General features: G+C 33.9%; 1 protein-coding gene across 1 annotated transcript in view; it reads right to left on the reverse strand.

Annotated features, from left to right (window-relative positions):
* Positions 1–7,128: 7,128 nt before the first annotated feature.
* LOC131049902 (LEAF RUST 10 DISEASE-RESISTANCE LOCUS RECEPTOR-LIKE PROTEIN KINASE-like 1.2) overlaps positions 7,129–23,458 on the reverse strand; it is a 55,078-nt gene continuing 38,748 nt past the window's right edge. Inside the window, exons 2-3 of the mRNA XM_059216435.1 lie at positions 8,570–8,617; positions 7,129–8,320 (exon numbers count right to left, since the gene is read on the reverse strand). Coding sequence (XP_059072418.1) covers positions 7,170–8,320; positions 8,570–8,617 — 1,199 coding nt within the window. The 3' untranslated portion in view covers positions 7,129–7,169. The remainder of the gene's footprint in view (positions 8,321–8,569; positions 8,618–23,458) is intronic.

The raw sequence follows: 23,458 nt of genomic DNA on the forward strand, positions 1-23,458 counted from the left end.
AAGTTGCCCAACTCTATTTTCTGATTTTCATTGCTACTTAAAGGCCCGTTTGGTTCACCATGTTCCTACACATACCCAACTATTTAAGTGTTTGAGCCAATAAATATACAACTCTTTTATATTTACATATATATTTGGAAGAATTATTATGTACATATTTTTCGTATAGCGACTTTATATCAGATTATGAACTCTTATATCTTCTAACAAAGAATATATATAATTTAACTAAGTTTACAATTATTCACCATGAGATTTATTTATGTCAACTCTCTACCATTGATTTTTAATAAAATATTTACCATTAAATAAATATTTGAAAAAAAAACGTTAATTACATCGTTTGACTACAAATTGTGATCTTTACTCATTCTTTTATCTATAATAATCATTTTTCTTATTTTTAACCAAAAGATAAATATATTAAATAAAATATCAAAATGACTTATTTTATGAAAAAATGGTGCATAAAATAATTTAAGGTCGAAAAATCCTATAAATTTTTTTGTTTAAAAGTAAAATCATAAAAAATACAATAGCACATGTGAAAGGTAACGTCATTTAAAGATTCTAGGATAAAAAATTCAAGAAGAAACACTCAAACATACATATAAATTGATTTGCCATTTTTTAAGGGTTTCATATAAATTGTAATTTATTAGTATTATGAGAATCATTTGAATCTAATTTTTCTATTGGGTCATGAGTTTTATGCCATCTTTTTAACAATGCTAACACCGTTTCTTGTATTTTTTACAATATTGTCTATCTAATTGTAGTAGATAAAAAATACACCAAAATGATAAAAGAAAAGTATCAATCAGTAGGCCTACCTTAATACTCAAGAAAATCTGCTCGCTTCAACGCAAATTTCACCAATGCCCAACAACACTACCTCCTCTGGCCTAATCTAAAATATTTCTAAGTTAAAATGAGTTAAAAAAATGATCTCTTATAAGAACATATAGACCAAAACATTAGTGGAAAAAAATGGTAGTTGGTAAGAGCATTTTGTTATTTTTTTGTTGGCAAGCAAAGGAGAAATTAAAAAAAATGATTTTTGTTGGTGGACAAAGCAGTTTAGTCGATTTTTATTAATTATTTATTAAAAAAAAGTTAAAAAGGGTAGGTGGGGTCCTCCTAGCCTCGCGAGCCCTTAGGCCCCCCTCCCCAAATCCCCTGGTCTACTACACTACTACCACAGTAGTGCAGAGGATTTGGGGAGGGGTGCTTGTGGGCTTGTGAGGCTATGGGGACCCCTCTGAACCCTCTTTTTTTATGTTAAAAAATCCTTAAAAAATATCAACCCCGCCTTCAGTCAAAATGAGCAAAACATGGGCATGGGCAAAATGTTGACCGATTTTTTTCTTTCCCGAGGCATCGTACAAGACAACAAGTGTGTAGGTTAGAGAGTAAGAGGATGGTAGTGGATTGCTACAGATCTTAGACACTGCTATAGGCTATAGGGGGTGATTTGCTACTGGGATAGCCAGTGTTGTTGGTCCTAGGGAAACCTTTTTGAAGTATTATTGGAGGATGTAAGTTATTAGTCCATGCATTATCTAAGGTAGAGATTAGTGTTTTTAGGCTCCATTATTAGTAGTTAATAGTTGTTCGTCATGGCCAAGCCTCCTATAGTAAGAACACTTGACTTTCTCCTTCCTAGGTTGTTCACCTTTTGATGAAGAGGTCTAGTTATCTACTTTTGAAGTAACATTTTTTTATCTTTCTTCTTCTCTGCTTGGTTCTTTTGTTTCTTATCTTTCTTACTAGACCCTTTCTACTCTTTTGTTCCTTGATTTACAACTAAGGCATGTGATTTACAACTAAGGCATGTGACTTATAGGGTTTGATTGCATATAATTGAACTAATTTGTCCTTCTCCCTAGTGAGTTTTGTAGAAAAATCATTTAGGGAAGGGATTTTGAATGTGGAACCTAGGGCACATTTTGTAGCATAAAATGTAGCAACAAGCACTGAATGGTTAGGGCCAATATTAGAAAGAATACTTAAGATCACTTTCTTATCATCTATCTTGACTCCACATTATTCCAAATGTAATCTTACAAATCTAAGTTTTGTGAAGAAGTCTTGTATATTGTCAAAATTGGTTAGACATAAAGACTATAGGTTTATTCTCCAACTGATGACCTCTTAACTCATCTTTCTTACCAAATTGGTTCACCCTGAATTTGGTGTAGTGATAGATTTAATGTGAAAAATAAGGTTAGAGGAGATCGACATACAAAAAGTACCAAAGACTTCATCATATTTGTTAAACTATTTTAGCTTTTCTACATCATTTTAAGGTTCAATTTCAAGCCCCATAATAACATAATCATAAAAATGTTTTTTTAGATATATTTGTTCTAAATTACATGCAGAAAGTATCAATTATATGGAGATAATTATAAAACACAAGAATGAGAAAACACATAAAATAATCATAGTGAAGAGATAATATTTAACGTGGTTCACCCAATCTCGGGCTACATCCACCAAACATAGAGTCCAATCTTATTATCGAATAAATCAAAACCGATTACAACCAACAATCTTCCTGTAACTCAATACCACTGCATAATGCTACAAATTCTCTATAGAAAACCCTAACCCTTAGCCTTTTTATCACAACTTATGTCAGTTACAAAATTAGGGTTACAACATGTCAGCCAATAGAAAAATAACACCCGACACCTTTATAAAACAATAAAAGTACTTTTGGCTACCCCTTAACCCCGCAAGGGGCGATGCCCCTTGACCCCAACTTGGGGGCACTACCCCCAAACCCCCATCGAAAAATATAGGGGTAAACCACACTGATAAAAGTAGAAAAAATTTAATCTCGGAGTCTGATTAGGCTCTACATAACAATAACATTACCATCTTATATTTCCATTCAAAATAATTATATGGTGTTAAATGAGGAGTTATAGATGCATCCATGATAATAGAAAATAAAATTATAAGGGATCAGGAAAAATGCAAGAAAGAAGACACACAAGGCAATCCCTATTTCCACTAGTCTCTTAAAATCAGCCCCCCTTGAGTATACCAAGGTTGGCACTTTATAATTAGTGCATTTACAAGGCCTTTTGTCATGTTACAATTTTTTTTAGGCCTCCAATGGAAAAAAATATTTTTTTGATAATAAATAGTATGATACAAAAATTGAAAAAAATAGCCTTATTATTGTGTAATACTCCTGGATAATTTTCCAATGATTATTCATTTTTTTTAAATGGGGTTTTGAGGTAAAAGATGTCTTGTTGAAGAGAAAAAAAATGAATTTTATACAACATGAAATATTTGATATAAAATGATATAATTTTTTGATAATACTTATGTGGATGAGAAGTGCTCATTTCCAGCTTTTTGTCAAGTACTCATTTATGAAAATCCAACACTTTAGGCATTAGTTATGCAGTTTTTAAAAATGTTGCCAAATTTGCCAACCCAAATAACTCACACCTTATTGAAGCTCAGTTCCTACAATAATTATTGACATTATACGAAAAGTAAGAGATACCTAGAAGGTTCTTTGATGCTAGGAACCAAACTAAGAAATCGATTTTCATGCAAAAGAGTAGAAGTTAGATTTTTGAAGCCAAAATGAAAAATAGCTCGAGTAAAATTTTGAATTTTTTATTCTAATTTTACTGTGTCCTCCAAACTCTGATTTTGGTGAAATAAAAGTCACTTTTGACTTTCTTAAGCCTTTTGAACACTTTGAAAATGTTGAAAAAGTCTCCAATAAAATACCAAAATGTTGTAATCATATAGATCTCACATGAATATACGTATATTTAAACTAAATTAACTAGAAGCTTTTTTTCCTTTAAATTATTTTGATTCTCTAGGTCATGCGAGAATGCAAGAGAATATCACACTTGGTTTTGAAAAACAAATTAGCTATCTAATAGTCGCAAATCTCTCTAAAAATTAAAAAAAATAATGGTCTATACCAAAAAACATAGTTCTGATACCGTGTTAGATTCCACGAGAAGCAAGAACCAAGCTAGGATCTGATGTTGGTCATAGATCACATGCAACTCCAAGCAGTAGATGATTGAAGATCAAAAATTTTGAATGACGATAAATATAAAATGAGATAAAAATAGAGACAAAGAAAAAGAATTTTGAGAATACTTTCAATACTCTCATTGAGCTATCACTGAACTAGTGAAGGTGAGAGTAGAGTGCTAATTATATAGAAAAAAAAACATGTACGTTGAAGGAGTACAGTAACTCCTATTTCCCATAAAATTGGAGGGAGGTTTTACCTATTTGGTAAAATGCCAAAACATGTGGCATAACCTCCTTACATGAAGATAGGGAAGATGTTGTAAAAGGTGCCACATAAATCCAAAAGAGGGTGAGAAACCTAACTATGCCATAACCGACTTAGGAAATGACAAAAAGTGGCTGTGTAAGGTGGAATAACAAGACCAAAGAGGGTGTGTAGCATAACTACCCATGTGTGGGTGAGAGCGGCACATGTACTTGATGTATTTCACCACGTGTACTCATATTAACCTCTCTTAGTAACCTAAGTAAGATTAAATAAAATGTGTAGGAAAAATAAATACCACCTAACATAAGGAAAAAAAAATGGCATATTTGAGATTTCTTCTTCTTGTTGTGAACATGACTGAACCCATCATCTTTATTTTTGTTGTCCTTAGTCACTTTGGACTAATCACCCAAAATTTTGGAACCAAGATAATGTGGATCTTATACACTTGTCCTCATGGAATGCTCAATAGCCTTATTAACTTATTTTTTATTAAATCCAATATTGGTCTCGACGTGTAGTGTTCTCTAATTTCATATAATCTCATTTAGGTTCTTAGTATTCTTTCTAAACTTTACATTCTTTCTCAACTACCTATGCACTTTCTCCAAATCCTTTCTCAAGGATAGTTCTTCTTCTTCAAGTCTTTTAAAATCCTTCTATTTATTCCTTAATATTTTTGTTCTAGCATCATTTCTCCTTTTCACTTCTTCTAAAATTGAAATTTCAAATTTATGATCAACTGTATTTTTTCTTGGCTTTTAATGTCCTCTAACATTTTTAATTTTTTTTTGCAATTATTTTCTTAAGATTCTTGATCTCCTGGTGAGGATAATGGATTTCTTATTTTTCAAGATCCATTTCAACATATTCCTCTTCATTTTTAGAAAACACTTCCCTACATCCATAGCTGGGGTTTCCATCACCATGAGTAAAGAATTTTTACTTTGAATTTCTAAAGTGTGTTGATCATACTCATTGAGTGAGTAGCCATCTTTCTTAGCATAGAATATATTCCTCTTCTTATGTTTTGATATCTTGTTACTACCTAATATCAAGGGAAAATTTGACGTAATGTGCCCAATTTTACCCTAATTGAAACATTTGAATGATACATTACCATTATACTTGCTGGAACCTTTTTTTAATCTCTTTACAAACTTTACTTCACAAATTTGAGGTTTTATCGTTCACAATCCTCATCTCATATTTGCTTACAATCCCATGTAGCTCATTCGATATTCAAACTATTCAAATATTTGGCATCTTCTACTAGATAGAGACTTTTGAATTAGACTTAGAGAGAAGGGATCTGAGTACCTTTTTGACAATAACTAAATCTTTCACTTCTTCACCAAGTACTTTGAGGGTATTGACAATTTCATCAACGCAAAGTAGATACACATCAATTTCTTCTTCTTCTTTCATCTTCATAATTTAAAACAACCCTAGGTAGGTTTGAAGATTTTCTTCCTCGAATTTATTATCACTTTCATAGATATTGTGAAGCTTGTCCCAAACTTCTTTTGTGGTCTTGCAATGCATTATAATCACAAGCTCATAATTAGATAAACCACATAAAATATCTTTCCTTACTTTTGCATTAGTTTCACATGCTCTCCTTCATGCTTGATCTCTTGGAGGAATTTGTGGAATCTCATAGTCATCCACAACAGATTGCCATTCATCAAACACTAAAGCCATCAAATAGGCTTCCATCATTACTCTCCAAAACACATATTTATATCCATCAACAAAGGTTCCTTGTTTCAAGAAAAACCTTCCTCAACTTCTTTGTGTGCCATTTTGGATCTACCTCAAGTTGTTAAGGTTTATGTAAGAAACTTATCTTTGATACCAATTGAAAGCACACAAATATACTGGGAGGGGGAGGTGAATTAGTATATGCCAAATATCAACTTCAATTCAAATTATTATTAGGATCATTTAAGACCTTATTAACATTAAAGAAGCTAAGAAAGAAGATAAGAACAATCACACATCAACACTTATGAACATGAAATATACGTGAAAGCCTAGAAGGGAAAAATCACATTGAGAATAGTTGCTTGGATCTACTACCCAAATCTAGCCTCCAAAAGACAATAAAGAACTTACAATATTTTGTCGACACAAACTTATAGGAATGACAACCAGAGATGAAGACACCAATCCCCAAATATATTTGTAGTCACGAACTTATAGGATACACTAATCCCCTAATACAAGAAGTAAGTACCAATTCAAACTAATCCACTTTTCCTTTTCAATTATGTGAGAAGACCATTTTTTAACTTCAACACTAACCATTCTCACTTGTTAAAAAAATTAAGAACTTTTAAAACTCCACTTTGTCATATCTACACACAAAAAAAAGAAAAAGGATTCTTAGTAAAATTTATAATTTGAGATTTTAAAAAAAATTTATAACTTTTTTCAAAGATTTGAAAACATCGATATAAGTGACACTAGAATCACAATATTTTTTGTAAGATTATAAATATCTATCAAAAAGAATAATTATTTATTTCTTCCAACGATTATTAAATCTTTGTTTATCCCAAACCTTTTTTAATTTATATATTTTATAAACATTTTGTAAATTTGTACAAGCTTTTAATATTTTTCTATTATTTATCCACTAATAAAAATATGATTAAATCCTTATGAAACATTATATTTGTAAATAATATTAATGAAATATACCAAATTCTTATACAGATTGGAAAATTATTTTATTTTCAATCTGTCAAATAATTTTTTAATGCCAACATTTAGGATATTTATCAGAAATAATGACAACATTAAAATGTAGCCATACATTGGCACTTTAAACCGAAATACAAAATTTCTAAAACGAAATAAGAGATGCACTTTAATCCGAAGCTACGCCGGGCCAGTTTTCTTGCAGTGAAGTTAACGAAGATGTTGGCGTGCTGCTTATTGAGTTGGAAGATTCTGAGCTTTCCTGCAGCATCTCCTTGATTTCTGTGAGACGGGCGACTACTTCTTTCATGGTTGGTCTAAAATCCCTTTCTATGGCAAGGCACTCAAAGGTCAATTCGGCAACTGCAGCAACAGTGACCTTCACTTCCTGATTTCTTTCAATCTTCAATTCTGGATCGACCAGTTCATCCAAAACACCTCTTTTGATCTTGTCTGTGGCCATATTAGCAAGGCTGATTTCATTTCTATTTCGCATAATATCCACTGCGACTTTGGCTGAAATGATCTCCACCAAAACAACCCCAAAGCTGTACACATCAGACTTCTCAGTGAGCTGGAAGCATTCATGGTAATCTGGGTCAACATACCCAGGTGTACCTTGCGGAGCAGTTGTGACGTGTGACACATTCACGGGAACCAACCTAGAAAGGCCAAAATCTGCAACTTTTGCTCTGAAATGTTCGTCGAGTAGAATGTTGTCGGATTTAACATCTCTGTGCAATATGGGCGGACAGATGTTGTGGAGATACGCCAATGCCTGAGCAGTTTCTATGGCAATATCTAAACGAGTTAGCCAAGGCAAGCCTCCGGGAGTTCTTCGGCAGCCATGAAGGTGATCAGACAAGGTCCCATTTGGCACAAACTCATAAACAAGCAGTAGCATTGGACTCTGCGGGCTCGTACAGCCATAGAGACGAGCAAGATTTGGATGACACAGGGATGACAGTATTTGGACCTCGTTCATAAATTGTTCAACTGTTCTGGATCTATCCTCATAAAGCCTCTTCACTGCTACAGCTCGTCCGTCCTTAAGTTTACCCAGGTATACCACGCCAAACCCTCCATCTCCAAGTTGGTTCTTCTCGTCGAAGAAATTTGTCGCTTGCTGTAGCTCTTCATAATGAAACATGGGCAAATTGCCCATCATATTCATTACGAGACCTGCTTCCATGTCGCTTCGCTGATAATTACTGTGATCACCACCAAGCCCGCGGATATGAGGCCTTTTTCTTCTCTTGACATACAAAATATAAAGCACTGCTATTGCTGCGATTAGTGCAACTGCCCCAATAGAGCTACCTGTATTAGAACATTCGAATTAAATATTAGACTTTTAATAGCTAAAATAATTAATAGTAATTTAACGTTATTAATAAACAATTTTTTAATTAATCAAAGTTAATTATTAGTCGTTAAGCCTGATAATTTTTAATATAGTCTAATAAAAATGTTTGAAATAATGTAATAGTTGAACAAACTAAAGTATTTCCGAGACATATTTAGCTTTGACGTAAACATTGTGGATATTAAAGAGGAAGGGATGCTTACCTAGAACGATAGCTGTCTTATTAGCAGTGTTAGACCCACCTGCATTGTCTGAATTATAAATAATGGAAGCGATATTAGTTAGTATTATGCTTACGAAATGTGGAAGAAAAAAAAATAAAAAATTCTATTAGTATTGTTAGGTCCACCTGCATGGTCTCAAATATAAGTAAAGGCAGAGGTAAATTGTTAGCATTTTGCTATAAAATAAAATAAAATAAACAACTCTTGCTTTAGAAATACAAGTATAACGCTTTTCATTCATCTGTCAATTAAGTAGACAGGGAATTGCGATTCTTACCGGGGTTGAACGATTCGCAGCTCAATTGAAGATACAATTCTCTTTCTGTGGCTCACAATGCTTACAGGCTTCGGTGAAATTCCATATCTTTTCAAGCAACGGTCGGTTATCTCTGTGGAGCTTTTTAACAGGTAGCTGCACTGATGATTTACAGTAAGTATCCAAACTCACGTCTGAATAGTACCAACTATTATTACATTCTAAAGCATACGCTTCAGTGGGCAGGTCCTCTTCTCTGCAGTCTCTCCATAGACTTATATTCATGTACTCAGCAGTAATGCGAAACTGAGGGCTAGACCAGAATTCTATTGTATGGTTACTGCTCGACGGGTTGCAATCATCTCCCCACATATTTCTATCAACTATTCGCATGGAATTGATTGGAAACTATTCCTGGTGGCCAAAAGGTTTCAGTATATAGTATTGGCAGCCACTGATATTAAGTAGAGGCATATTCACTTTATGATCACAGTCAAGCCGAAAAGCAGGGTCACCGCAGCCGCTGCTCTTTGCTCCGAAATTCTCACGTAAAGAAGCGAGGCATGGCTTGAATATTGAGAAGAAAAGAAAGAGGAAGCGCAGGAGGTTTATAGGGGGCAGACTGAAATGCTGAGAATGGCATAGATGAAGAGGCAGTCCTTCCATTTTCATCTTAGTTACAACGGTGAGAAGAAAACAACTAGAAATGAGGTGAACAAAGTAACATGAATGACAGTTTAATAGCGAAGAATGAAGGTAGGAGAAGCCAAGAAAATAGAAGGTGTTTGAAAAACCATTACAAAAATTGCGAAGTCGATACGCGAATTGACCTTACTTCCATTACCGACGTGAAAGGTCGGAGTCAATACGGCAGTTTGACCTACTAGACAGTTGAATCCTGATAAATATCAATATTCAACAACTAAGTCGCGCATATCTATGACTCACTAAATTTCACGCGCTTTTCTTTGACGTACACTAGAAGGTCGCAGATCATTATAAATTATTTTAGGATCTTTCTACGAAAATCGTCGCAGATCATTATAAATTACGTTTACTTTGACGTAGACTAGATGGTCGCAGATCATTATAAATTATTTTAGGATCTTTCTACGAAATCGTTCTAGGGAAATTGCATCGAGTGCATAGAAATACGAAATGTGGGTCCTAGGGGTTCACCATTTCTTTTATATTGTTGGAGGATGTGACATTTTTATTAATTTTCTTTTCTTCCTTTTACGGTTTCCGCATGAAATGAAAATTGAATAACATTAGTAATTAATTTCCATAAAAAAGAGGAATATCATTAACTAACAATAACATCTTGGTGTGTGATGGGTATGTCGAAGAGATGTGCAAGGTTAATTAGGGAAAATTTAAGTGTATTTTTTCAATATATTTGTGTAATGTACGCGATCAATTGGTAGATCATTTAGTGAATGATGTTGTTGCTGCAATAAAGGCCTCGATAGAGAAGTGATAGCTTCAAATTAACTATACGTCCACTTAGAGGGATCAAAATGCAACTAAACAAACCTTTGAATTAGGAAGATATCAGGGTCCATTAACAAAAATTCACAATATGATTAAAATAGGGAGAGGCAAAGAGAGAGGGAGAGATAGAGATGGATTCTGAGAGAGATAAACAGGTGTGTGTGTGTGTGAGAGTGAGAGAGAGAGAGAGAGAGAGGCAGGGTAAGGATATAGAGATTGATAGTAAGATAGAGATCGAGATAGAGAAGCAAAGCGATATGGAGAGAAGTATAGGGACAGATAAAGCGAGATAGATATGGAAGAGATAAATATAGAGAGAGGGAGAGAGTGGAATATATCTATATCCAAGATAGAGATGAGCGAATAAATATCGAGAGACAGAGATAGATTTAGAGGTCTAGAAAGAGGGAGAGATGGATGCACAACCATGTTTTATTGTCGAATCTAATTGCATAAAGGGTCCAACAAGAGAGCCTATTAATTCTCATTAGCTATTACAAACTACATATTTTAAAATCTTTTTTAATCATAGATTACGCATATTAATGAATACAAGGGAAGAAAGATGGAGAAAGAGGGAGGGAGAGAAACTGAGAGGTTTTCAATGAAAAATTGAGTGAAATTAGTAATATTTAGTACTTTTAACAAAAAAAAATTATGTGTAATGTTACTATCTCATTTGTAGTTGTAAGATTTGGCTATGGAGATAGCCACCCAAGATCTAGAGGCCTAATGGAAAGCAGAAGAACAAGATAAAATCAATATGACAATAATAAATTGTATTCTTATCAAGAAGGTAATAGAATGGAATCAATGGAATGAGAGTACAAAGAAAACCCCTTAGATAAGAAATCTAAGGTGAGTCATAGGACTACATAAGATTATGACAAGTGTATTAATCTTATGACATGATACATAACATGATAACGTATCAACCATATGATTAGTGAAACCCTCCTCATCAAACAGGGGATAAATGATATTATCAACAGGTTCACTGAGAATCCAATGTTAGATAAAACAGACAAGCTCCTTAATATGACCCATAAATTAACTGAAGATGTGAAGGTCATGAAAACAAAGCATGAAGCTAGAATTGCCAAACTGGAGAAAAGTATGGATGATCTAAAGAGTAATATCGGGGGGTTTTGTGGAGATTAGTAAATAGACTATGAATAGCAGTGGTAAAGACCTCAAAAGGTGAATGAGAAAATTGCCATTCAGAAAGCCCAACTGCTCAACAATATGCCATCTTCAGCTGCCAAGTCTAAAAAAAAATTGGATATAAATCCACGGGTAGCGGAAATGCAGGTATCTACTGGACCTTCTACCAGGACTAGGAGAAAGTGCTAAGAGAAAAGTGCTATGAGGTTCATCATGGAGGAGCTCGAGGAAATAAACAAAAACATAATCCAGAAAAATTATGAGGTTATGAAAGCTCTTAGTTAGTCTTTTGACTAGGATTTTTTTGGTAGTTTGGCCCTAGTTTCTATATCTTTCATGTTAGGCAATGAGGGGTGTCTCCTCTATTTTTTTTGGCATTTGGCTATTGGTTTCTCTCTGGTTCGCCACCAATTTTTTATTCAATTTTTGGATTTGGGTTTTAGGGCCTTGCAAAACCTGGTAATCTTAATAAAAAATGTATCACCCATATGAGGTGAAATATGATAGTACATAACACCACTAAAAGTAGGAATTCCACATAAATTGGAAAAGTGATAACATGAGAAATCTACTAAACATGGAAATGTCCTATGTGGTCCCTAAGTAAATTTAAGTGATACTTGTAATTAGAACCTAGGTGAAGAACATACAGGGTGTACAACATCTTAATTAGACCAACACTCCCCTTAAGTGTAACTTAAGGAGAATGTATACAAATGCAAGATGCGTCCTGGTTACATGGCCATGTTAGGTACCCATGTACAAATGCAAGGCAATTTCTCACAAATAGAGGAAAGGAGAAAAGCCAATGGGGAAAAACTTCTCCCTAAAAGAAAAAGAAAAATAAAAATACATAATAGTCTCAAAGAAGAATGATAAGGACAAAAACCTTTGTGAAGAAAATGTCCCCTATAAGAGAGAAGAAAAGAGATCAAGTAGCCCCTCTTCAATCTAAAATGTGCACCAATGGTAGAAGCTTGAAACTGAATGTAGAAGATGGTACATAATTGTTAAACAACATTCCTTCCCTTAGGAAGAAATAAAACCAAATGTGTATATATGAAGTCTTCTCAATCCTAAAAGAAATATCTAGGAAGAAATCCCAACGTGTATGAAATCTTTGAAATTTTTTTAGGTGTCCCTATGTCGATGCTAAAAGTTGTTTGGGCCTCCAAATTAGGTACACTAGGCCACACTAATGAAATAGATAATTTGGGATCTAGTGAATATGAATGTAGAACATGATCCAATGATTGAAGTGTCTCCTTTAAAGACAAATAAACCTCCTACAAATGTTCTACATAAGTATCCACAATCATGCCAAAAATTAAAGAATGTGTAGATGATAGTTCTAATACTTAATGTAAGTACAGATCCAATAGCCAACAAGATGAGAGGGGGGGGGGGGTGAATCATACAAACTTAATCTTCCATAAAAACAACAGATTCAACCTCGATAACATATACTTCAGTAATATAACTAAAACTGCTAAACATGCAAACTCAAAAGCATATAAACATCATAATCCTCATAACACCAGATTTAACATGGAAACCCAAATAGGGAAAAACCACTGTGGGATTTTGGACCCACTAAGAAATATACTCTTCTAGACTATGCTCGGTTAAAAGCAAATCCTGTTAAAGATTACAAACACATTGCTAGATATGACCCGATTAAGGGATTTCCCTCAGATCTGTTAGGATCTTCACCTTGTTAGAAGTGACCTTGTTAAAGGATTTCAAACACTCAATCAGAATGTCACCTTGCTAGAGGGTTTTACAAATAAGACTGTTAAGTCCACTCATTTAAGACATTTTCTGTCACTTCACAAAACAACAGTAATAAAAATTTATCTGCAACTTCACATCTAAAATGCTAAAGCAAATTCTTATTTTCTCAATACAATATAGGACTTATCTTGTCCATCTACTGGGCTCTATACTCTGTTATTCAAACATGTCTTCAAGCTTCTGTGCTCGGTAATCACTATGTAGCATCCCTGTGCATACACTTGCCCACATGCATTGTTTATCAACAGTTCCTTATTTATAAACAATTTGCCAACCACTTAATCTCCTTGATCACATATCCCATGATCAATCATAGCCATCAGATCTTCAAACTTGACTAGGTTCAATGTATCCTTTGATCTGAAAAATGTTTTACCCCCCCTTGGAACTTGCATACATTTCTTGGAACTTGTGCTAGGGTAATGTGGTTCAATTTGAGCTATAGATCTTCTTGCAAATTTTCCTTTGCCATAGATTCTTTAACAAACTTCATGCACAACATACCAATCATTTAATCAGTTCTAGCTCATCAACTTCATTCATTAAATAATGCATGTAATCATTTAATGCATTCTGTTATTACTCGATTGCAACTCGGTAAATACTAAACTGCACTTGGTAGACATTCTATCTTCATTAACTGATAGCGATAACCTTAGGGTTTACCGACTAGGTTCCTTAGGGTTTATCGACTAGGTTCTTTGCTTAGTAACATAGTATAGTATTAACCTTACAATCAATAACATATGTAGGATATCAAAACAATCTAATCATCATGATCTCATCATTGTCTAACTTGGTAATAGTTGCCCATTGAATAACTTATTCCTCCCCTTATTCATCACATTCTTTCTGTGTCTTTTACCGACATCTTTATACTCATCAAATCATACTTTTTAAGATATGGCAACATCAATTTCTTGACATCAATGACAAAATAATAATATTAACACAGTAAACATCCTTAGTCAGTTATATCCATAATCATCAACAACCTTCTCAATATCCTTATTGTAACAATCTCCCTTTGTCTATTATAATGCCAACAATCTCTCCCTTTGGCATTGATGGTAAAACCAATTGATTTGACCTAAATGATTCGGATTCAGATTGCTGTGATTCTGAAATGCTCTCCCCCTGTCATCAGTCTTCTCCCCCATACATTAGTCTTCTCCTCTTTTCTTCAGTCTTCTCCCCCTTTGACAACAATGCCAAAAAGTAAAGAACTTAAAACATAATTTCTTCTTGTATGAAGTGATTTCCTGATGTGATGTGTCAACTTAGTCTCGGTCAGAGCAATTTGTCTTCAATTCTTGTTCCCTATATTGTTTCCTGCACACCTTTAGAAAACCTCCTAAAGTGTGTAAATCAACATCAACTCCTAAAAGATATTTTGTAGAGTCATCGAATTGATACTTTCATAGAACTCGGTTAGTGAATAGAAGATAGGGGTAGGACCCCTAACTTACTTCTGAGATACTCAAAGGTGTCCCTTGGTAGTGGCTTGGTGAAGATATCTGCTATTTGTTCCTTTGTGCTAACATACTCCAACACCACTTTCTTCTCTTGAGCTTCTTCTCTAAGATAATGATATTTGATAGATATGTGCTTTGTCTTAGAGTGCATAACAGGATTCCTTAAAATGTTAATGGCACTAGTATTGTCACAGAATATAGTTACTGGCTCGGTAACTTTCTCATTTATACCATCCAACAGTTGTTTGATCCATGCTATATTAGTACAATTCAATGCTGCAGCAACGTATTCAGCTTCTGCTGTTGACTGTGAAACACATCCTTGTTTCTTCCTAAGCCAACTCACTAGTCTTTCTCCTAAAAGGAAAGCTCCTCCACTTGTGCTTTTCCTATCATCAATGTTGCCTGCCCAATCAGCATCAGTATAAACTTTTAAATCAAAGTCATTTCTTTTCTTATATACTAAGCCATAATCATCAGTGCCTTTCAAGTATCTGAAAATTCTCTTGATTGCTATCATGTGTGTTTCCTTGGGATCTGTAGAGAATCTTGCAACTATACCTACTGCATGTGCTATATCTGGTCTACTATGAACAACATATTGTAGCTTTCCAATCATGGATCGGTAAAGTGTCTCATCAACAGATGTAGATTCATCATTCTTTGATAACTTACAGTTGGTAGTCATAGGAGTACTTATTGGTTTTGAATCCTCCATTCCAATTTTCTTCAATATTTCCTTTATGTACTTGGATTGAGTAATGAAAATCTCATTTTTCATTTGCAATATTTGTAAACCTATAAAATACTTTATCTCACCAATTAATGACATCTCAAATTCTTTGCTCATTTCATTTACAAATTTCTTGCATAAAGAGTCATTTCCACAAAATATAATATCATCAACAAATATGGCTAAGATCAGTATTCCATTTTCATCATTCTTCATGTACATATTGTTGTTTTCACTTGTTCTTATAAAATCAATCTTGATTAAATAAGAGTGCAATCTTTCATACCATGCTCTAGGTGCTTGTTTCAGACCATATAAAGCTTTGTTCAATTTACATACCTGATCTTTATTCTTGTCTTCAACAAATCCTTCAAGTTCTTCAATAAAAACTTCTTCTTCTAATATACCATTCAGAAATGCAGATTTGACATCCATTTGATATACCTTGAAATTCTTGTAAGCAACATATGCCAACAATGTTCTTACTCCTTCAAGTCTTGCTACAGGTGCAAAAGTTTCACCATAATCAATTCCTTCTTCTTGAGCATAACCTTTGCAAACTAGTCTTGCTTTATTTCGAATGACCTCACCTTTTTCATTCAGCTTGTTTTTGAAAATCCACTTTGTACCGATTACATTTTTGCCCTTTGGTCTTGGGATTAGTGTCCATGTGCCATTCTTCTTGATTTGATCAATCTCTTCAGTCATAGCATTTATCCAATCTTCATTGTTAAATGCCTCTTTCACTATCCTCAGCTCAAATTCAGATATTAGACATGTGTTCTGTCTCAGTTTGTTCCTTCTCATTACTGGATCATCCTTATCTCCTATAATCTGACTTGATGCATGTTGTCTTCTGACATACTTGGCTAATACAGGCTCGATAGGCTCTATATGATCTTCTTCATCACTCGGTAACTGGATATTCTCTTCATTTTCTTCAACAGTTCTCTCGATAAGACTTGTTGGTTGAACATAGACAAATTCATCATAATCTTTTGGTTCTTTGGAGTTTCCTTCATCATTTCTTTCTGCAAATTCATTAATTTTCACATTTGCACTTTCTACTATTTTGTTAGATGATTTGATCAGACATTTAAATGCTTTGCTTCTAGAAGAATAACCTAGAAATGTTTCTTCTTCACTTTTCTGATCAAACTTTCCATTTCTATCGTCTTTGTGTACATAGCATCTACTTCCAAATATTTTGAAGTAACTTACATTAAGTTTCTTGTCATACCAGATTTCATATGGTGTCTTCAAAGTTCCTTTCTTCAGTTGTACTTGGTTCAGGGTGTAAATTGTTGTGCTTATTGCTTCTCTCCAAAATGTTTGTGGCACTTTCTTTTCAATCATCACGGTTCTGGCACAATCCACAATATATCTGTTTCTTCTCTCAGCTATTCCATTTTGTTGTGGAGTTCTTAATGCAGAGACTTTTCTTTTTATACCATGATCATTGCAAAATAAGTTGATCTCATCAGATGTGAACTCTCCTCCTCTATCTGATCTGAGACATTTCAGTTGTCTTCCTGTTTCATTTTCAACTCTTTCCTTGTACCATTTAAACATATGAAAAGCTTCTAATTTTTCTTTTAAAAACATTACTGACATCATCCTTGAATAATCATCCACAAATGATATGAAATATTTATCACCATAATAACTTTGAACTTTCATAGGACCACAAAGATCAGTGTGCACAAGATCTAAAAATCCCTTAGAAGTGAAGGACTTACTTGTAAAGCTCGATCTTGTCATCTTACCCATCTGGCATCCTCAACACATAGCATTCTTAGGTTTTTCCAAACTTGGTAGACCTCTTACTTGGTGCTTCTTACTTATTTTGATCAGATTATCAAAATTTACATGACAAAACCTTTTATGCCATAACCAGGTATCATCTATCTTTGCATATAGACATTTGTTCCGAGTTGAGTCAAGGTGAAATGTGTTACCTTTTGTTTGTGTCTCAGTAGTAGCTAACTTTCCATGCTTGTCATGAACTTTGACAATTCCCTTCTGAAATTCTATTTGGTAACCCGTGTTGTTTAGCTGTGCTACACTCAACAAATTGTATTTCAAACCTTCAACCCAATAAACATCATTACATTTAGCATTGTCAAGAAGTGTTATGGATCCTTTACCTTTTACTGGACATGGTGCATCATTACCAAATCTTACATAGCCTCCATCATAATCTTCTAACATAACAAACTTGTGTTTATCATCTGTCATGTGATGTGAGCATCTACTATCTATGATCCAAGAATCATTAGTATTTATGTGAGATATTAGGGCTTTTTCTTCATACCTTTTTTCATCCGATCCATCTTTGATAGCCACATAAACTATTTCCTCTGTATCAGTTTCATCCGATTTATCATCATTGGATTCCTCATCAGCTATTAAGCATGTCTTTCTATCTCTTCTTCTGAAGTCTCGGTGTCCTTTGTAATGATTATCTCTCTGTCTATCATCTCGGTAATCTCTCTTTTCAGTAGATTCTTTGTCAGGACAGTTAAAAGCCATATGTCCTATCTTATCACAATTGAAACATTTCAAGGTAGTTTTCCTTTATACTTACATTTGCCTCTCGGTAACCTCTTGGCTAATAGTGCTTCAAACTCTTCTTGCTTTCTGATTTCCTCATACAATTTGTGTACTTCTTCCATGTTCTTACGAAATCTTTCACTTGCTCCACTGTGATCTCCTTTAGAGTACTTATACTTTCTTTCATTGTAATCATTAGATTCATCAAGATGGAAAGAACTAAATGCAGATTCAACTTTATTTACCGAAGACCCACTATTATCAAAATTACTTAACTCAAATGCATGTAGCTTACCAATAGTAGCATCTAAAGAAACTGGCATATTGGGTACAGACCTCAATTCATTGATTGCAGAGACTCGATTACATAAGCTGGTAGAAGGGTTCTTAACAACTTACTTGTTATATCCTTTTCTTCAATGGTTCCTCCTGCTCCTTTGATTTGATTGACAATCTCCTTTCATCTTGTACTATACAGGGTTATGTTCTCACCTTCATTCATCCTCATAGATTCAAGTTGTCCTCTTAGACTACCCACTTTTGCTCTTTGAACATGTTCATCACTGCCATACATAGATATGAGCTTGTCCCACATTGCCTTTGCATCATTGCAGCCTTCTAGATCATTAAACTCTGAGTTAGTCAATGCAGATGTTATTTCAATCATTGCTTGGATATGTTCTTACTTTGCCTTTATCTCTTCCATTGTTAATGGATAGGTGCTAGGTGTAATGAAATCATTCTCCAGATAATATACAACATATTCTCCAACTCCTGATAGGTGTAGCTTCATCCTTTTCTGCCATGTAGAGAAACTTGACTTGTTCAGCTTCAGTGCATCCCTCTTATACATCTTTGGATCTTTGCCTCAAGTACCTTTAAACTTTCTTCCAGAGTCCAAAGTTTCAATACCAATTGATAGTTCTGATACTTAATGTAAGTACAGATCCAATAGCCAACAAGATGAGAGGAGGGGGGGGTGAATCATACAAACTTAATCTTCCATAAAAACAACAGATTCAACCTCAGTAACATATACTCTAGTAATATAACCAAAACTGCTAAACATGCAAACTCAAAAGCATATAAACATCATAATCCTCATAACACCAGATTTAACGTGGAAACCCAAATAGGGAAAAACCACTGTGGGATTTCAAACCCACTAAGAAATATACTCTTCTAGAGTATGCTCGATTAAAAGCAAATCTTGTTAAAGATTCCAAACACATTGCTAGATGCGATCCGGTTAAGGGATTTCCCTCAGATCTGTTAGGATCTTCACCTTGTTAGAAGTGACCTTGTTAAAGGATTTTAAACACTCAATCAGAATGTCACCTTGCTAGAGGGTTTTACAAATAAGACTGTTAAGTCCACTCAGTTAAGAGATTTTCTGTCACTTCACAAAATAACAGTAATAAAAATCTATCTGCAACTTTACATCTAAAATGCTAAAGCAAATTCTTATTTGATCAATACAGTATAGGACTTATCTTGTCCATCTACTAGGCTCTATACTTTGTTACTCAAACAAGTCTTCAAGCTTCTGTGCTCGGTAATCACTATGTAGCATCCATGTGCATACACTTGCCCGCATGCATTGTTTATCAACAGTTCCTTATTTATAAACAATTTTCCAATCGCTTAATCTCCTTGATCACATATCCCATGATCAATCATAGCCATCAGATCTTCAAACTTGACTAGGTTCAATGTATCCTTCGATGTGAAAAATGTTTTACCCCTCCTTGGAACTTGCATACATTTCTTGGAACTTGTGCTAGGGTAATGCAGTTCAATCTGAGCTGTAGATCTTCCTGCCGATTTTCCTTTGCCATATATTCTTTAACAAACTTCATGCACGACATACCAATCATTTAATCAGTTCCAGCTCATCAGCTTCCTTCATTAAATAATGCATGTAACCATTTAATGCATTTTGTTATTACTCAGTTGCAACTCGGTAGATACTAAACTTCACTCGGTAGACATTCTGTCATCATTAACCAATAGCGATAACCTTAGGGTTTACCAACTAGGTTCCTTAGGGTTTACTGACTACGTTCTTTGCTCAGTAACATAGTATAGTATTAACCTTACAATCAATAACATATGTAGGATATCAAAACAATCTAATCATCATGATCTCATCATTGTCTAACTTGATAATAGTTGCCCATTGAATAACTTATTCCTCCCCTTATTCATCACATTCTTTCTGTGTCTTTTACCAACATCTTTATACTCATCAAATCATACTTCTTAAGATATGGCAACATCATACTAAATTAGAAAATCAATTTCTTGACATCAATGACAAAATAATAATATTAAGACAGTAAACATCCTTAATGAGTTATATCCATAATCATCAACAACCTTCTCAATATCCTTATTGTAACAATCTCCCTTTGTCTGTTATAATGCCAACAATAGGCACTTAAATTTGTCCATGCCCAACCACACTTGGCCTTATCCCATTCTAGCCAATTAAATAAATATTTATTATTTATTTAATAATCCTTTATCTTAATCCACGACCTTTAATTAAATAAATTTATATTTATTTCATTAAATTTATCCTTCACCCCTAATTAAATAAATGTCATTTAATTAAATTCATCCTTCACCCTTAATTAAATTTAATCCTCCCACTAAATAGATTATTTAATTTCAACTTAATTAATTAATTTAAGCTAATTAACCCTCTTATCATTTTCCCTATTATTAAATTCATCCACTCATTCTCCCTCCCCATGTCACATCCTCCTAACTTGCCCACTAGCATCCTAATCCCTCACTACCTCACCTAGTCCCCTCACTAATCATTTCTAAATTCCTATTCTTACGAATGAGTCAAAAATATTCCATAAATGTCTCTCCCATTTCACCTCCCAACCTTAAATGCCACCCAATTATGTCTATCCAAGGAATTTTGAATTCCTTGAATCTTCTCATGCCTTCTCTTCCCATGAAATTTTGAATTCCTTTTATCCTTTATTCTTCCAAGACTCCCTATTTCCAAGGAATTTTTAATTCCCTTTGTCCTTCCCAAGGAATTTTTAATTCCTTGTTTATCTTCCCAATATCTTTCATCCCTCTTCCCCATGTCATCAAGGAATGTGGAGTCAAAGAATGCCTATATGGCTGAATCTCTTGGATCTCCCACTTGTCCTCTCCTCTTACATTCAATCTTGACCCTTTATCATCTTTTGATCTCCACTGTCCATTCCAAATTTGAAAATCTATAAATTGAGGCCTCTTCTCTCATTTTAATCATCTCTTCATATGATTTCCTAATAATGTCCATTTCATCACTCAATCATCCTTATCACGCTATCATGTTGTTGGATCAATGAGTAACCACATCCTACCCATCATCAACATATCAACATATTAATTGTTTTGAGGTTTGCATGTTCTTGTTTGAATAGACTAAGTTTATATGTGTATTCCCTTTATTACATTTGCATGCATTCATTTTGGTGAATCTGATGTGAATCAATACTTCTAACGTGTTTTATTTTGAAGTTTTGAGAGTTTTGAGCTTGCAAGTTAAAAGTCTTCTTTGAGGGGTCTTGAAAGTCGAATTTTACTAGTAGACCCGAATCACAAAAAGAATCTCACGATTGCATTTGAGACAGCCGAGAGATAATTTTTGACATATAATTTGTTATATTTTCCTAATTTAATACTAGCAAGTTGTAGGAAGTATACACAACAAATATATATTTCTTCCTTTTTTTTTAAATCGTTTTATTTTTGACATATATTTGCTCCATAGTTTGCCCAAAAAAGAAATTTAAAAATAAAACTAAAAAATACACAAAGTTATTTTAAGCATTTGTTTGTTTTTCTAAGTACATATATATACACCCGCATACACCTATGCAATATATTACTGCTGTGAAGAGAGGTTTTGAAGTCAATGGACTACACAGTGCACAGGCTATATAAAGAGATGCAAGGCCTTGTTCATTTGAAATAAACAATAAACAAAACAAAATATCCTTTCCACTTTTTCTATTTTATTTGAAATCCACTTCTTTCAAAATAATAATGTTGTTTGCCGTTTTGATTTTAATGAAGATTTTATAAGTTTTCTTTTTATATGTCGATGAGGTATAAATAGTCTACGAATTAACCAACATAGTTTGTTCATTTCCATTTGATACATAGCTTATTATTTGAAGTGGTTATAATATGCAACTTATTCATTTATGAGTGGTCCCATTTTTATATGCTTTCATTCTAATTTTCATTTACTTTAGCTTTTAATTTTTAATATGCTTTTTAAAAAAATTTGCAGGCCTTTAGCCCCTGGTCATATGGATGACTAGGGACAGAGCTAAATAGACACCCAAAACCTTCATTTAAGCTCCTCATCACGTGGGTGACCAAGGGCTCGAGGTTTAGGTGCTTAAAATTGGCCTTCTCTTCTTTGCAAATCCATAAAGAAGTTGTCTCATGGAAAAGGGGCATATCTTTTCTATATCAACTTGGTTTTTCATTTCTAAAATGTGTTGGAAAGCTGACTTAGAGATCTACGATATTATATAAACTAATTTTCTAAATTTTGCTCCAGTCCAAGGGGTTGAGCTTAGTTGGTTAAAGAATTGAGTTCTCAATGTAGATACCCAACTTCAACTCCCATGAGGGACACCTTTGTTTATAATTCTAAGTTGTGACTCTTGGTCTTCCATTGGTTGTATTTGTCACATTGTTTAAAGTGGATTTCTAAGTTGTGACCCTTGGTCTTCCAATCGCTGTTTCTAGTTTGGTGCTTGAAAGGAGCTAGTATTTGTAATAAGTTTTCTCGAAAGGATTTGGTATTTGTAATAAGTTTGTAACATGGATGCTCGAATGAGCAAAAATGAGCTTTGTGATACTATGATACTTAATACAAAAAAAATCTGCTCCAAAGATTAGGTGCACATTTTCAAAGTCAAACTTTCTTTTTGGACTTCAAATGTTCATAACTTTGTCATATAAAATCATTTTCAAACAATTTATTTTTTACTTTTACTTCATCAACCCCTTGTTGATAGATGATTGAGATTAGAATAACGCTTAATCAAAATATATGCTAACATTAATGTATATATGACCCATAGCTTGTTGAAATTTCCTCTCCAAAGATGATCTCAAAAAAATATATCTGAACATTCTCCCTTGTTGATTTTGAAGTAGTAGTAAGTTTGTCTAATTGTAGATTGTCGATGTTTTGGAGAGCATTTAGTGGAGAAAAATAAATGTTGGTGCCTTTTGGGGCTCCATCTTGATCTCTTAGTTGTTCATCTTCACGGTTGCTCACAACACTACTAACACCAACTTCCACAATCAACATCTATTTGAGATTACAAAACTGCCGCTCTTGAGGAATGCACTTGAGACTTGTT

The sequence above is a fragment of the Cryptomeria japonica genome, chromosome 2 (assembly GCF_030272615.1).
Source record: "Cryptomeria japonica chromosome 2, Sugi_1.0, whole genome shotgun sequence".
NCBI lineage: Eukaryota > Viridiplantae > Streptophyta > Pinopsida > Cupressales > Cupressaceae > Cryptomeria > Cryptomeria japonica.